This window comes from Triturus cristatus, chromosome 3_2, assembly GCF_964204655.1.
Source record: "Triturus cristatus chromosome 3_2, aTriCri1.1, whole genome shotgun sequence".
Lineage (NCBI taxonomy): Eukaryota > Metazoa > Chordata > Amphibia > Caudata > Salamandridae > Triturus > Triturus cristatus.
Window position 1 is genome coordinate 1,000,071,679 of NC_140584.1, and position 16,336 is coordinate 1,000,088,014.

General features: G+C 44.0%; 1 protein-coding gene across 4 annotated transcripts in view; it reads left to right on the plus strand.

Annotated features, from left to right (window-relative positions):
- The window catches only part of TAF15 (TATA-box binding protein associated factor 15), a 481,601-nt gene that overhangs the window by 145,228 nt on the left and 320,037 nt on the right, over positions 1 to 16,336 (plus strand). For all 4 annotated transcript variants that reach the window (XM_085649621.1, XM_085649623.1, XM_085649622.1 and 1 more), the window contains one exon: positions 5,242 to 5,340. In XM_085649621.1, coding sequence (XP_085505747.1) covers positions 5,242 to 5,340 — 99 coding nt within the window. The remainder of the gene's footprint in view (positions 1 to 5,241; positions 5,341 to 16,336) is intronic.

Sequence of the window (16,336 nt, forward strand, 5' to 3'; positions counted from 1 at the left end):
TTCATTATTTATTGCCTAATACAATGTCTATGGCGCTCCAATCGCACGTTAGGGTGCGCGCACGGTGCGCGGCTATAGATATGTATGTGCTGAAGTGTGGCTCACTGGTTAGAGGAGGCAGACCTGGAAGCAGAGGTCAGCCCGGGACCAGGGTTCAATTCCCGGCTCGGCTGGGTCTTGAGTCCGTAAAATGTCCATGGACTCGATAATTCTCGCTCCAGTGCATACTCGACGCATGGGTTCACACTCTGCGACTCTGGGCAATAGCTTGCTTAATCTCCACATGGGCCCCTCGCGGCGGGATGCCTGGCTTTCACCTTGCGGATGCCCTGCCGGGTTATCTCACAGGGGAATACCAGGACGGGTTCCCTAAGCAAGCGCTTAGAGACCGCTTGGTGATTTGCGCTATATAAATTCCTGCACACGCACGCACACGCACAACTGCAATTTTCTCAGGAAATACTGTACAGATTGACTCCATACCTGCAAAAGGCACATGCCTGACCTGAGGACTACCTCTCTGCCAAATTTCAAGTAATTCTGTTCAGCCGTTCGGGCTGTACCTTCGACTAAAGGTCCTACGGGAAAATGCATGGGGAAAACGCGTTTTGGGACCCCCCTTTTTTCTCGGCCCCCGCTTGACGAATCACCCCGAGACTTTTAGGGTAGGAGCTGAGTGGAGCACCCCATTAGTTTTGAAAATTTCGTGAGGATTCGTCAACCGGCGCCAAAGTTATTCAAAATAGAATTTTCAGATTTCCTATGCAATCATGGTCCTAACTATAACTATCTACTGGCGACCGCCAGTAGATAATATGTGTATATATGTATATGTATGTATATATATATATATATTTGTATATGTGTATATATGTATTTGTATATGTGTGTATATGTGTATATATATATGTGTATATATATATATATATATGTATGTGTGTATGTATGTGTATATATATGTATATGTGTATATATGTATGTATATGTGTATGTATATGTGTATATGTATGTGTATCTGTATATATATATGTGTGTATGTGTATATATATATATATATATATATGTGTGTGTATGTGTATATATATGTGTGTATATATGTGTGTATATATATATATGTATATGTGTTTTATATGTGTGTATATATGTATATGTTGAACATCAAATAATATATATTTAAACATAAGTAATATAGACATTTGTTGAGCAGACCTATATAAATGTCTATTTTTTAAACCATAGTATATATATTTGTACAAAGAAATGCACATATCTAATTATACATAGAATCAAATTATGCATTTTTACATACACAGGCATATGCTGTACATTTGTGTTTTGAGTATGACGGCCATGTAGGAAACAGCCAACTGTTGAGTAGTTTTCTTAAGATAAAATAGTTATCCATGGAGCTTATGTTTCGGGATAGTGAGTCCCATAGTGTGGCTGCTTGAACAGAGACCGATGTACCACCCATGTTTCCTTACTTGCATACTGGGATTTTGAGGCCAGGTGCCATTCTGGAGCAGAGGTTCCTTTGTTGTATGTATTTGGTGATTTTACTCCTGAAGAAAAGTGGTCCTGTTCCATGAATTGCTTTGTGGGTGAAACAAAGCAGCTTGAAGGTGGTAAGCAGTAAGCAGTATAGGGCCCTCAAAGCATGGCAGATGCGGGTTTGTAGCTTTACATGAAGGAGTAGTCTGGCGGCAGAGTTCTGAATCCATTGTTGTCTTTTCATTACCCAGTGTGATCACTACTGGCTAGTATTAGTTTGGTCATCTGTTCCATAGGAAAGGCATTTTTAGGTCTCGCTCTCGAGACCTATTGTCGCCGAGATGCCTCTCAAGGGAGACAGACTGGGGCACGCGCAGAGTTTTGTGATTGCTGTCTGTGAACGCGCTTCGCATGAACAGCATTCGCGCGTTGAGCGCTCCTCCCCGGAAGACCTGCTGAGTTAATTATAGGTCCGCAGCATGGGGCGCCTGTCGTCATGCTGTGATAATGACCTTTGTTTTAAATGAGAACACGTTTTTCCTCAAAAGCTTTTCAGACACGGCCCTGTAAACTCAAAGTCGTTCAAGTGCATGTTTAACACGCTTCTTTCCCCTCCAAAAACAAATGTCACCAATGTTATTCAGTTTCAAAACAGCAAACATGCACAGAAACGATTCAAAATGCAATTTTTACTTGCGAAAAATCTACCCCAGAAAGCAAAACAAAAAAACACACGGGTTTTGCTAACCACGAAGAGCACAAACCAAAGAGTCGGAACACAAGCAAAATGGAGAGCTTGTCAACATCACAAGATCTTCACCTTCAGCAGTGGATGGCATCGTTTTAGCACACACACACACACACACACACACACACACACACACAGGTAAACATTACAAAATATGAAGGCACCTGCGTCAACAACCATTCCCTCCTTCCGCTTTTAACCTATGGGGAAAATGTTGAGTCATTTACTACAGCAATGCAGAAAAAACTGCAAGATGGCTTCAGCGCTATACACACACACACACACTCCTGCTTGGCATACCTACTTGTGTAACTTCCCTTTAGGAGGACAGAGCACAGGGAAGGGAATTTCAGGCACGAGACAACACCGCAGGACTATACAAGTCCAGGGATACATCGAGAGATTCAGATCACGAAGAACAACTCCATGGCCTCGAACTCATCCTCTCGCTTTTTGTCACACACAGCACACATTGAGCGCAATGAGAAACTCCTATGTACAATGTGTATAATACCTTGCTGCTCACTCACTCCTCTGGCCGTGGACTTCCCAACCTTCTTGGCCAAGGCATCAGCGTGAGAGACCGCCTCACCATGAGGGCCTGCGACTGGGGCACGCGCAGAGTGTTGTGATGGGGCACACGCAGAGTGTTGTGATTGCTGTCTGTGAACGCGCTTCACATGAACAGCATTTGCGCGTTGAGTGCTCCTCTCCGGAAGACCTGCTGAGTTAATTATAGGTCCGCAGCGTGGGGCGCCTGCCGGCATACTGTGATAATGACCTTTGTTTTAAATGAGGACACGTTTTTCATCAAAAGCTTTTCAGTCACGGCTCTGTAAACTCAAAGTTGTTCAAGTGCATGTTGAACACGCTTCTTTCCCCTCCAAAAACAAATGTCACCAATGTTATTCAGTTTCAAAACCGCAAACATGCACAGAAAATATTCAAAATGCAATTTTTACTTACGAAAAATCTACCCCAGAAAGCAAAACAAAAAAACACACGGGTTTTGCTAGCCACGAAGAGCACACACCAAAGAGTCGGAACACAAGCAAAATGGAGAGCTTGTCAACATCACAAGATACTCACCTTCAGCAGTGGATGGCATCGTTTTAGCACACACACACACAGGTAAACATTACAAAATATGAAGGCACCTGCGTCAACAACTATTCCCTCCTTCCGCTTTTAACCTATGGGGAAAATGTTGAGTCATTTACTACAGCAATGCAGAACAAGCATTTGCAATGCAATAGGTCTCGCAGTTACACGAGTTAAAGCTATTGGCATTGTAAATGACAATGCCAATAGGCATTGTTATTTGCAATGTCAATAGCTCAAACTCGCGTAAATGCGAGACCTAATGCATTGCAAATGCTTGTTTTTGTTTTTTGTTGCCTATAACTTTGTCCCCGTTTGATGAGACTCCACAAAACATTCCCAAACTGTGCTACTTTTTGACTAGTTTGTGCATGGAAAGTTTCAGGGTAATTCGTCAAACAGGGGCTGAGAAAAAGAGAGGGTCCCAAAATGCAAAAACTGCTGAACGGAATTGCACCTAATTTGTCCGGAAGCTAGATCTTGGTCCGCAGATTGTGCTTTTTGAGATGCAGTGTACATCCATCCAGTAGTTAAAAAAAAAAAAATTAAGTGCCAATTTAAAAATGGAGCTTTTTGATTGGTCTAGGGAACTTTTTTCCCCTTTGGCCAATTTGCTTCCGCAGGAGTCGGATTTCCGCAGGAGTGAGCACTCTGACTGCCAGCAACATCAGAAAAATTTTGCTGACAGCTATTACAGGACTCTGGGCCTTAGTCCCCTGTCCTGAAGTGCTAGCTAGTTTGAGATGTCATCAGTGATGTCAAAAATGATGCCATAGAACATGTCATAAGTGATATGTGAGGACATAAGCAGTGCATGGCGGGGGTGCAAGTTATAGTTTTCTCTGCTGTGGCTTCTTTTTTTTTCTTTTCTCAAATCGTTAATGTTGTCACTGACATAATTACCTAACTAGAACGTTACTTTAACCTTTGTTTTTTTCAGTGAATAATTGATAGGGATAAACCGTGGTAGAGGCCGTGTGCGTAGTTCAGTTTGGACAGTACAAGAGAGATAGTAGCATCAACCTTGTGTGGAAATGCTAGGTGGGAGAAGATGCGTCAGAGTTTTCATAGCAATGAAGCTTGATCTTGCTAACTTACCCACTTGGGCATTCATTGATAGCCTGGAGTCCATGGTTAGTCTATGGTTCCTTACTTTAGGAGGTGATCCCAGATCGTCAGGCTGGGCACAGAATGGGTCATAATTTGTCCAATCGGCTCATGAGAGTATTTCAGTTTTGGACGCATTCGATTTGAGAGTGCTTCATTTCATCCACTGATCAACGGCTCTGAGCCATCTGCAGATTTTTGCATCTCCAATGTCTTTGGAGCTTTCTAGTTTAAGAAGTGTTTGTGTGTCATCTGGGTAGTTATAGCAAGTGAGCCGAAATTAATTAATAGGATCCAACGTCTAGGAGTCTGCACACTGGACACACCAAGTTGCTTTTGGGGCTCTGCGTCTGTGGGCCTTGACAGTCTCGGAAGTAACTGATGTCAGCACAAGGGAGTGACGCATATATAAGCTCTGTACATCTACAGCATCAGTTTGGAGATACACAGCACCACCTACCAGTGTGCAGAGATACAGCTGAAAAGTTGCTGGATCTAGTCTGGTGCCTGGAGAATATTCAAAAGATGGGTAATATGCGGCTACATAGTCTCTACCAAAAAGAGTGCTACCGAAGTAAGTAACTATCCCCACAATACAGAACTAGAATTACATGTAAGTAACCTTATCTTACAGATAAATGTATTTTCCTTTTTCATCCTGCACCCTATGTATCTGTTTTCTGTGGCTGTAGTAAGTGACACGTTCAATTTAGTCTGGACCTATAAATTTTATTCTTGAAAAACTGTTGCTTTGTATACTGTAGAATGATGCATTGTTACTCTTTCCTTGCAAGGTTCATATGGTCAGCAATCAAATTATCGCCAACAACAAAATTCATCTAATCAGCAGCATTCTTATCAAGCCCAGGACAGTTATAACAATGCCTCACAAGGTGAGACTAGCATTTTCAATTACCTTAATTTGGTATCTGAAGTATTATCCGGTATGTAAACTGGAATTTCTATAGACTCACAAGCCTCCTTGAATCCCCAAATCCCTTTGTTGATATATTTTTGTGTAAAATTAGATGGTTCTAAAAATGTGATCAGTCTATTTTATTTTCATTTTTTTCTACATCTACTTAAAACGTTCCAAACTTAAGCACTCTGAATAGACTTGAAAGGCCTCACTCTTTTCAACAGCTTAATAGATGCATTCTAATACTCAATGCCTGCAAAGATTTGTAAGGTTAATTCTTTTTAGGTCTCGCCTGAGCCAGCGCTTTAGCGCTGCTCTCGCGAGAGCTTTTGTAAAAGGGGGATTTGGAAGTGCAAACCAGTGCTTTCAGGCTGCCAACTACAGTGCATGTGCGCCGGGCGCGCGCACCATTTGGCAGCCCGCGTGATCATTTCGCGGCCGCTTTGATGTTCTCAGTGAGCCGCGCGGCCACTGAGAACTTCAAAGCGGCCGCGAAAGTGCACACCATTTGCCACCCCCTCCCTTATCCAACTTCCTGCTTGTTTCACAATGGCGACAGCTTGTTATTCTTTTCTGTCTCTCTCTCTCACTCCCCCTTACTTTTCTCTGCCACTTGCTGTCTTTCTCAGCATCCCCTCTCTTTTTCTCTGACTTTGTATGTATCTCTCTATGGCTTATTTCTCTTTGTTTCCCTCTCTCTATGTCTCTTTCTTTCTCGTTCACCCCATCTCTCCGTGCCCTAGGCCGTTTCGTATTAGCTTGGATAAATTCCACATGTTGCATACTCTGAAAGTTATTGTTGCAGCCTGCTTTGCAAATTGAAAGGCTCCAGCTCAAAATTATTTGAATAAGTTTGGCCGTTCTCTATATTGTCTGCTGTGCAGGGATCTTTATTTATTACTGCCTGTTGACCTTGCATCCATGGGGACAGAAGACACTTCACCCTCATAAATCTCAACTATGCTTTTCTCTGTAAAAATGTGGGGTGCAAGTCATCCCATTCTCTCCCATATCGCACTAGATTTCACCATTTCTACCTCATCGCATATTCCGTATGCCAGATCTCTAATTACCGTCAATGTGAGAATCTTTTGAAAACGCTACAAAATATGTGTTCGCTTTTGAAGGGGTCTGAAAAATATTTGTCCCTTTTACTGAGTAAAAACGCCCGAGACAACTGTAACTATAGAAGGAATTGTTTGTGAATTTACAACTAGAACTAGAAAACACGGATACCTTTACATTTGCTATACACAATTTCAAATTGCACATGTTGTCTTATTGCTTTAAATGTAAACTCGCTCTGAGGTGGAGGCTACGAGCAGTGTGCCTCTTCTTGTACGTCTTAACCCCATCCTTGCTGCAGCCAGGGTCTCAGAGCAGAGGCACCTGATGCTCGTTTCGCAAAGGTGTTTTCCTTGCTACAGGGCCCAATTCCCAGTCTGCAGCGTAAACTGGCTTCATGAGATTCCGGCGGCGCACTGCAATCTTGAAATGCTAATGGCCCTTTTGTTATGCGCAGGTGTGTACTTGCACGTAGTTAGCTGCCCATCCCAAGTCCTGCCTTCAGCTTCCTCTCTAGGCAGATAATATTAACATCTCCAATAGCGGACTGTGGAAAGGGCTTTGTCTACACTCTATGGAGCAACAAGCATTTGCAATGCAATAGGTCTCGCATTTGTGAGAGTTTATGCTACTAGCATTGCAAATAACAATGCCTTTTATTTGTTTTAAAAGCCAAAACATAAATAAAAGACATTGTAATTTACAATGCAGATAGCTCAAACTCACGTAAATGCGAGACCTGTTGCATTGCAAATTTTTTTTTTTTCTGTTTTAGAGTAGTCAGTTGCTTTTTGGTATTAATAAAGCCGAAACCAACAAATGGAGGTAGCTCTAGATCCATGGCACAGTGGAAAGGAATGTATTACTAACTTTCCTGACAAAAGAGGAGCAGCAGGAGGGATCTCTTTTCTTCCTGTAGTTTGTTTTTGTTTGAGTCCTTCAACATTGAGAAGATTATAAATATGAAGAATCAAATGTGTGGATCACGCACTCCTTTCTAAATTCCTTCGAAATGTAGCTTAAATCATACTCAAAGTGTGGCATCCAGCAGGGTATCATTCTCGGATCGCAGATTTTAACAGACAAGTATCACCAGTAGCGTTCCCACACTGGGGAGCGTCCCCATTTCACTGCCTCTAGATCCCAAGCAAGGGGATTGAATCCAATTATAAATTACTCTTGACACATTTGTCCCTTATAAGTCAATGAATTTAGTTTATCCAATCGTGGTGTTGGGTAATCTTCCTTCTTCTCAACATAGTGTTGTGTCATTCATAACAAGTAGAACTCGTTGTTTCATTCACAAATGAAAGGGAATAATGAATCTGCAAAAAAATGATTAATGCAGGTCAAATCGAATACCAACCAACAAACCAAAATTAATGATGTCCATGGCTTTATAATCATAATGACGTCTCTACTTGAGGTAAAAAGTTGTCAACCGATTTTGTCAAAGATAAAACCAAAAGAAAAAGAAGCCGAGTCAAAAGTGTCAAGCCTACTGAACGAAAAAAAATCACGTCAATATTTCTTAATTTCAGACACATGTAAACACTGTACGTTGAAAACCAAGTCCAAAGTGTCAAGCCAACTGAATAAACAGCTAATTCACGAGAATGGTGCACCCAGGGTAAAAGCTTGCAAATAAAATAATGAATGATGAACCACGTGCAGGTGAAAAGGAAATCATATCAATGCTTTTTAATTTCAGACATATATATACACCACTCGTTGAAAACGTGGTGAATCCCTGTGATTAATGTAGCAAAACACAGTTCGGATGATAAAAAATGAGCATTTCCTATTATGCACAATCAATGTAAAATCATTATACACTTCGGTTCCTCAAAATTTAGGGTTTGAAGCGATGTAAACAGTTTATTAAATTCTGACTTGGACAATCAGTTGAAACTATATTTGATGGAACTTTTACAATTCACACTGAATCACCGCTTTTTTTGTTGGGACAACAATTTCCATTTATGTCTCACAGGTACTTCTATGGGCAATTGTGCAGCTCCTTCGTACGCAAATTTGTTCATGCAGAAATTTGAAATTGGTCATATTCTCACAAACCAAACCTTTGAAATTGGTCATTTCTCACAAACCAAACCTGGAAAAATAACCTTATACTTTTTGGGAGATAAATTGACGACATCTTTGCCTTATGGAAAGGATCCAAAGAAGAACTGACATTTGCTATGAATGAACTAAATTCAATAATTGAGAGAATACAATTTACACATGAGATTAATGAAAACACAAAAAAGATTTTGGACATTCTGATCTTAAAGGTGAACAACAATTTGGACACAGACGTGTACAAAAAAAGAAACCGATCGGAACAATTTACTTCATTATAACAGCTTCCACCAAAATTCTTTAAAAAATCATTTACCATATTCACAGCTGCTTAGGGTTAAAAGAATTGTTTCCAGTTCTAACACACTGGACGATCAAATGAAACGCATGATGGAAAAATTCAAAAGCAGGGTGTACCAACACAAAAAAATTCGATAAAGCTATGGAATGTTGTTAAAAAATAATGCAACAAGAATTGTTGTCTCAGTCATGCAAAAAAGAGCAAACTAAAAGGTCGGTTCTTACTACCAACCATTCAACATTGAGTACACAATTTAAAAAAGTAATCAAAACACTGGCCTATGTTACAGACTGAACCAGATTTTAAGGGAATATTCTCTGAATAGCCCTTGTTTGCATATAAAAGAAGTAAGAACGTAAAAAACCTATTGACTCAAAAACATTTTCAAATTACAAAACAGGCATATAAAGGAACTGTCCCTTTCCTTAACTGTAATAATAACAGCATCATTAAAGGAATTAGATTTCCCATCCGAGAAAGATAAACAGAATCCAGCTCAAAGTTACGGCTGATTGTGACTCTTTGAATGTCGTCTACCTCCTGCGCGTTGGGCATGGCTTATGTTGGGAAGACAGAAAGAAAAATGAACACCAGGTGCAATGAACATAAAAGTAATATAAGGAATATGAACCGGAAATGTAATCACAGCTCATTTCTTGGAATTTGGCCATAACATCTACCAGTTGAAATTCATGATCTTAGGAAAAGTTGATACAAGGGAAGGGAGGGACAAGCGAAAATACCTCCTACTGAAGGAAAGTTATTGGCTCAAAAAACTTGATACACTCATGCCTCATGGTTTGTACGATGGAATGGAATACAGCTGTTAACTTTAATTTATCCAGGGTTTACATGTATCACTGGCACCTGTATACCATTTTTCAATGTTAACCGTGTTTCCATGATTATTTGTTTTTTTTCATTTTGATGGATTGTTTATCCGACTATTTACAAACATTTTATCTTATTGTTTATGGTTGTGATCCAACACTCTTTAAGATGGCACCCACTTGACTTTTCCAATGTTTATAAGCCATTTTGACATTTTCTCCAACATGGCCCCCATATTTTAGCTGTACCGCAGTCCTATTTCTATGTCCTTTCAGTGTTTGCCACAATTTACTGTGATTGACTAAGTCGAAAGTACTAGTTAGATCGACAAAGTAAAGGCGTAAATGACCTTCCTTTGCTAGGTAATATTTTCCTATCAATAACTCTAGGTTTACACATTGTTCCACCGTCCCAATACCCCTTCTAAATCCATACTGAGCCTCAGTTAGGATGTTATTCTCTGTGGCCCAATTTTCTAGTCTCCCCAACATGATTCTGCCCAACAATTTGGATGTGGAATCAAGAAGAGATATGGGACGGTAGCATTTAGCTTTCCCTCTGTCCCCTTTTTAAAAAATAGGTACTATTACACTTTCAACCCATGATGCTGGTAGCGCTCCTCCTAAAGTGGCATTAAAACACTTAATAAAATAGGTGACCAAAAGTCAATATTATGTTTAAAAACATCAATAGGTACCCAATCAGGCCCTATGGCTTTGCCATTTGCACTTTTGTTTATGGCAGTTTTTATTTCATCTAGAGTTATTAGAGCTGTTTTGACAGTTTCCACTAAAATAAGGTTACTGTTAGTACAATTGGTAACATTAACAGCTTCGGGATTGAAAATGCTTCCAAAGTGACTAATCGAGTCGTATGGTGGGACTATAGTGTCTATTTTAGCCACAGCATTATCCTTGAAAAAAGGGTGATCTATTGTTTTCCAAAATAAAACTGCATCACGTGTCTCTGCAGCTTGGATTAGTTTGTCCCAAGCATTCTCACGGATCTCGATTTTTTTCCGTAGGTTCAGAATGTTTTTATATATTTTCCTTAGATTGCTTATCCTTACACTATCCCTGGCCTTGTTTTAAAAGCTGTTTTTAGTTCCCTAATTAACTTTGATCACTCCTGGGTAAACCATCTCGGGTTGCGATCACAATTTTTCCTTATTTTCGATTTTAAGTCACCAGCATTTTTCAGACGTGATATTATAAAAGGCGCTTACAATGTCTGAGTTTGGGGAGGATCTATCCAAACAGGTGTTAATATCTTTTTGCATTTTCCCTATAAAGTTATCCATAAATATAGTTGGGTTCACACCTGACCATTTAATAGAGACTCTGTTGTTACCTTGAGTCTCAGTATTTATATCGACTGTCTTCTCCCTTTCTTGCCGTGATAGGCTAAGCTTTAAATGCATAATTAGCGGGTGGTGGTCACTAAACAGGCTTGCGGAAATAAAAAGCTATTCAGATCTATCCCCTATGTTTTGGTGGCTATCTCCCCCTCAAGTTCGTCCGGTTCCACAATTACTAGATTCTATGGCAGGACCGGAGGCGAGGATTATGCTCTACTTTCTTTATTTTCCATCACCAGCAGTCTTCAACTTTACAAAACAAAACTCTCTTTCCCATGGAGCAGCAGGAAAGGACAGTCCCATAGGTCAACCAATCAGCAGCTGTCTACGTCCTGAAAGGCCTGGGGCTGCTGGGATACGTCCTCTTCTTTTCCTGCTCCACCAGCAGTTAAGTCTCCTTTTTCCTTTCTAAAGTTTTGTGGCATTATATTGCAATCTTACTTAGATATGTAATGGCTTTTGTGGCAGCGTGAGCGCTTTCTTCATTACTGTTTGTTGCTTAATATATGCACTTGGCCATTGTTATTATTGTTGCTAGCGGTGTTCTAGCCGCGCATTTACCCGGCTGCGGGAGCGTCTTTAATCGCTTCTTTCGCGGCTGTCTTCAGCGGGCTCTGCGGGCGCACATCTCGCATCTTGTTGCTCGGCGGTGATGCTTTTTTTGTCAGGATTTCCTGTCAGCGCGTCCCCCGCCGAGTAACGAGTCTGCCAGCCTGAAAGCCTAGACGACCGGTTTCCTGGGTCCGTAACGCTGCAGCCTGACACCTGCTGGGTTTGTAGAGTGTTATCCTCGGGGGAATTCCCCAGTTTGATCAAGGCTGTCATACCTTTTTTCTGGGGCCCGGCCCAGGCATATATGTATTTCCTGCATTGCCCCTTTGAGTAGTGGGTGTGGGGCCCCCAAGGGTTGGTTACCCTTGATTCCTTGTGCTTGTGCAGAACAAACTTCAGGGTTTTTTCTGTCCTGCCAAATCTTGAGAGCCTCAGGTTCTCCAAACCCCCCTTTTTTTCTTCTGACCTCAGTTTCTGAAACATTTACCGGCCTTTAAGTGCCATGGAAGGGGATTATGAAGACTAGGTGACCGTTCAGGTTTTGCCCCTGGATGATGATTTTTGCGACGCGGTGGACGCCTCCATCCACCACGCAGTCGCTGCAGCTATGGGGCCTTTTGAGAGGCGTATTATGCAGGTTGCCTATTCTTACGCAGCAAGACCCACTTCTGGGGACTGTCCCCCCTCCCAGCGCCCCCCTCAAAGAATGCAGGACCCTGCAGTAGATCTGGGTGCGTTTGACCGCCCTAAAAAGGCCTTCTTGGCGTGCCCTGCACTGGGACAAGTTGGTCCAGTAGAGGAGGGGATCCCTGTATCCCGCGGGGCGGGGATGACTATGGCGACGATTCCCCCATGGAATCTCTGGAGGATCCGGGCGCTTGTAGGCCCTGGCGCCCTTCCACGAGTGTAACGGAGTCTCCACCGGACATGCTTGTCCCGGAGGACCTCATGCACCCTCGTTCCTCAGAGTGGACCCTGGGATACAAAGTGGCGCAGTTTGTTGCTAGCTGCGGAGGAAGCCCCTAAAAAGGAGGTTAGGGCCTGTTTAAGGGCGGAATGCCCTCGCTACGCCCTACCGGGCAAGGTGGCGGTCAACCCTGAAATAGATTACAGAATGGACACCTTTCTTCAAAAGTACATTCGCGACCCAAAGACGGGGATCGATAGGTCCTGGAAAGCTTGTCAGGGCAAACTTTTGGATGCTTGCGGCCCTCTTACAAAAATGTTGGATCTTGCGGAGGAGTCTAAGGCTTCCGGTACCGCACTCTCCCCGGAGTCAGTATCAGGCTTGGCCCAACTTGCCATTGTGTTCCTGGGTAATGCAAATTGCACCCTCTCGGCAGAGAGGAGACGCTCCTTTCTACTTAAGGTGGACCCCAAACTTGGGGACTTGGCCTCCTCAGAGGCAGGGGCTGTAGCGGAGTGTGGACTCTTCGGAAAGCCTTTTGTGAAGGAGCTCTCAAAGTTTGTTTCCACCTTCACCACCCTAGACAAGGCACAGGCTTCTATCAAGCGGGTGTTCCTCCCAACATTTTTTGTTGGGTTCGGTCGTGGCAGGGGGCGCTCGACCGGCCGCTGCTACACTCAAGCCCCTAACAAAGGCTTCAAGAAGGCGCAGGACCAGCCCAAGCAGGAATTCTTCCAGTCAAGGAGAAACCACAGAGGCAGGGGTTCCAGAGGCAGAGGCCATTTCCAGAACCAAGCACGTGAGTCTCTTCCCTTACCCCCAATTGTCAGTAGGGAGCAGACTGGCTTTATTCGTGCACAATTGGAAGCCTATTACTTCGGACTCCTGGATTCTGCAGACCGTCAGAGGGTTTTGCATAGAGTTTTATGGGACCCCGGTACAGGAGTCCCAGTCCCGTCACCTGGTCTTAACGTCCGCCCAGAATGCATTGGTAGATGACGAGGTTGAGGACCTCCTCCACAAAGGGGCGATAGTATGCTCCTCCCTCCATCCAAGAGGGTTTCTGAGGAACATTTTCTTAGTAGACAAAACTGACAGGGCCAACGCCCGGTCATCAACCTGAAGGTGTTCAACAGCTGGTTGGTGTACCACCATTTCAAAATGGAAGGGATCCACCTGCTGCGCGACCTCCTGCGCCCAGACGATTGGATGGTGCGGCTCAACTTAAAAGACGCTTACTTATCCGTCCCGATCTGTCCTCCGCACCACAGTTTCATTCAGTCTCAGTGGAGAGAACAGGTCTTCGAGTTCAAGACACTGCCTGTCGGCCTCCCCCCCCCCCCCTTGGTGTTTCACCAAGGTACTCAAACCGGTAGTAGAATATCTCAGAACCCGAGGCTTCCGCCTCATTATTTATCTAGATGACATTCTTCTTCTGGCTCAATCCCCAGCCATGCTTTCAGACCAGCTGCAGATGACTGTGACTCTGATGCAGAACCTGGGCTTTGTTATCAACAAGAGGAAATCTCTCCTTACCCCGGCCCAGCAGACTACGTTTATCGGGTTTGTCATAGACTCCGTCAACAAGACATTGAGTCTCCCCTACAGGAAGGTTTCCAAAATTCTACGGGAACTCAGGCAAATCCTAGCCCGCTCCACCATCTCTCTGGCAGGTTGCCAGGGTGGTGGGTCTCCTATCGTCCTCATACAAGCCATCTTTCTGGGGCCTCTCCATTACAGGGCCCTTCAACGGCTCAAAGCCACTCACCTCAGTAAGGGCCTGCTATATGCAGAGATGGTACCCCTCACGGACGAGGTGAGTTTAGAGATGTAGTGGTGGCTGGACCATATGGAGGCCTGGAACGGGAGGCACATTTTCGGCTCTGTTCTGGACATTGTCAGAGTCGGACGCCAGCAGGTTGGGCTGGGGAGCGCGTTGCGGGGACTCCTTTACAGGAGGAAAGTGGTCCGCAGACGAGCAACAGCTTCACATCAATTGCTTGGAACTTTTAGCTGGTTCCTTCGCCATCAAATGCTGGACGAAGGACAGAATCGGCTGCAATGTGCTTCTCAAGATGAACAATGTGTCAGCTGTCCGCTACATAAATCACCAGGGGGCATGAAATCCAAGGTGCTAGCGGACATGGCCATGGAGTTCTGGACCTTTTGACTGGAGAACAACGTGTCCGTGACAGCAGAGTACCTTTCGGGAGCATCCAATGTGGTAGCGGACTGGTACTCCCGAGTGTGGTCGCATGTCAGCTTCTGGCAATTGGATTCCAGAGTCTTACAGAGACTCCACACCTTTTAGGGCCCCTTCTCGGTGGGTCACTTTGCCTCTTGCCTGGATCACCAACTTCAGGATTGTTAGACCGAGATGGGTTACGCCTTTCCCCTGTTCGCTATGATAATGCGTCTCTCGGCGCAGGTCCGCAGGCAACAGGCGAAGGTAGTGCTGATCACGCCTTATTGGAAGTCACAAGTATGGTTTCCAGTTCTTCTGGAACTTTCTTGGGATTCTCCAATCCTTCTACCCCGCGATCAGATGATTGTTCAGGATCCCCAGGGAGAGCATCATCCCCTGGTTCTGCAGAGCCGGATGCCCCTCATGGCTTGGCGGATTTCCGGCAACGCTCGAGACTCCAAGGCTTATCGGGAGAAGCTCAGAACATCCAGGCAGCAGCGTGGGCAGATGGCACCAACAAACGATACGAGTCCGCTTGGTCCAGATGGGTGGGTTGGTGCCGTGGCCGGGATCAGGATCCAGTGGGCTGCGAGGTGGTCCACATTTTGAACTTCCTGGCCTCCTTGGCCACGGAGAGTTTAGCGTACCACACGTCTAATTCTTACAGATTGGCAATTTCAGCGGGCCGTGACCCGGTGCAGGGTAACGCTGTAGGGGAGCACGCCTTTGTCTGCAAACTGATGCAAGGCATTCGTTTATCCTTGCCACCTTTGCCTAAATATTCTAAGTTATGGGACGTCAACAAGGTGTTATCCCTTTTTAAGTCCTGGCATTCGAATCGATATCTATTGCGGAGCTCTCAGCGAAATTGGCCATGCTCCTATGCTTGATGTCTTGTCGGAGGGTCTCTGACGTGAGAGCCCTAGATCTACGTGGTCTGGTTTTTACCCCGCAGGGAGTCACTTTTCATATTTCCCGCCGCACGAAGTCGGATTCTAGGATGATTTCTTATCCGGCTTTTGATAAACATCCTAAGTTGTATGTGGTGCGTTTCCTCAAGGCTTACGAGAGCATGACAGATAAATATTGCCCCCATGGCGTGAACCAACTGCTGATCTCCCTCAGGAAACCCTTCAAGGCTGTCTCTTCTCCCACCATAGCAAGAAGAATCAGATGGGTCATGCGGGAGGCTGGCATTGATTTTGCGCACTTCGGCGCTCACTCTGTGAGGAGCTGTGGCCTCCAAAGCCTTTCTTCTCGGGGCACGCCTCGAATATATCATCAATGCCGCAGACTGGGCATCGGACTCGATGTCTAAAAGATTCTATTTTAAACCAGTCGTCGACATGGCTTCCCTAGTGGTGGACAAGCTTTTAACGAGCATAATCCTCGTCTCCGGTCCTGCCATAGAATGAAAAATTCCTAGTAAACACGAAGGAAAGTTTCAATTCTGTTAAGGACATGGAGGTGAGGATTATTCCCGCCCAGTGTTTCCTGAGGATTCAGTCATCACCCACCCTTGTTTATGGATCAGTTCTCCGTATGCTATAAGTATCTCACCGTTCTCATTTTAAAATGTAATCTTGTTTCACTTGAATTTTACTGTTCAATTGGCACTGTGCTTTTCCTAGTCTTTGACTCTTGCTCATGTGTCATGTTGTTTGTTGAGCCTAGTGGTCGTTAAGTTCGG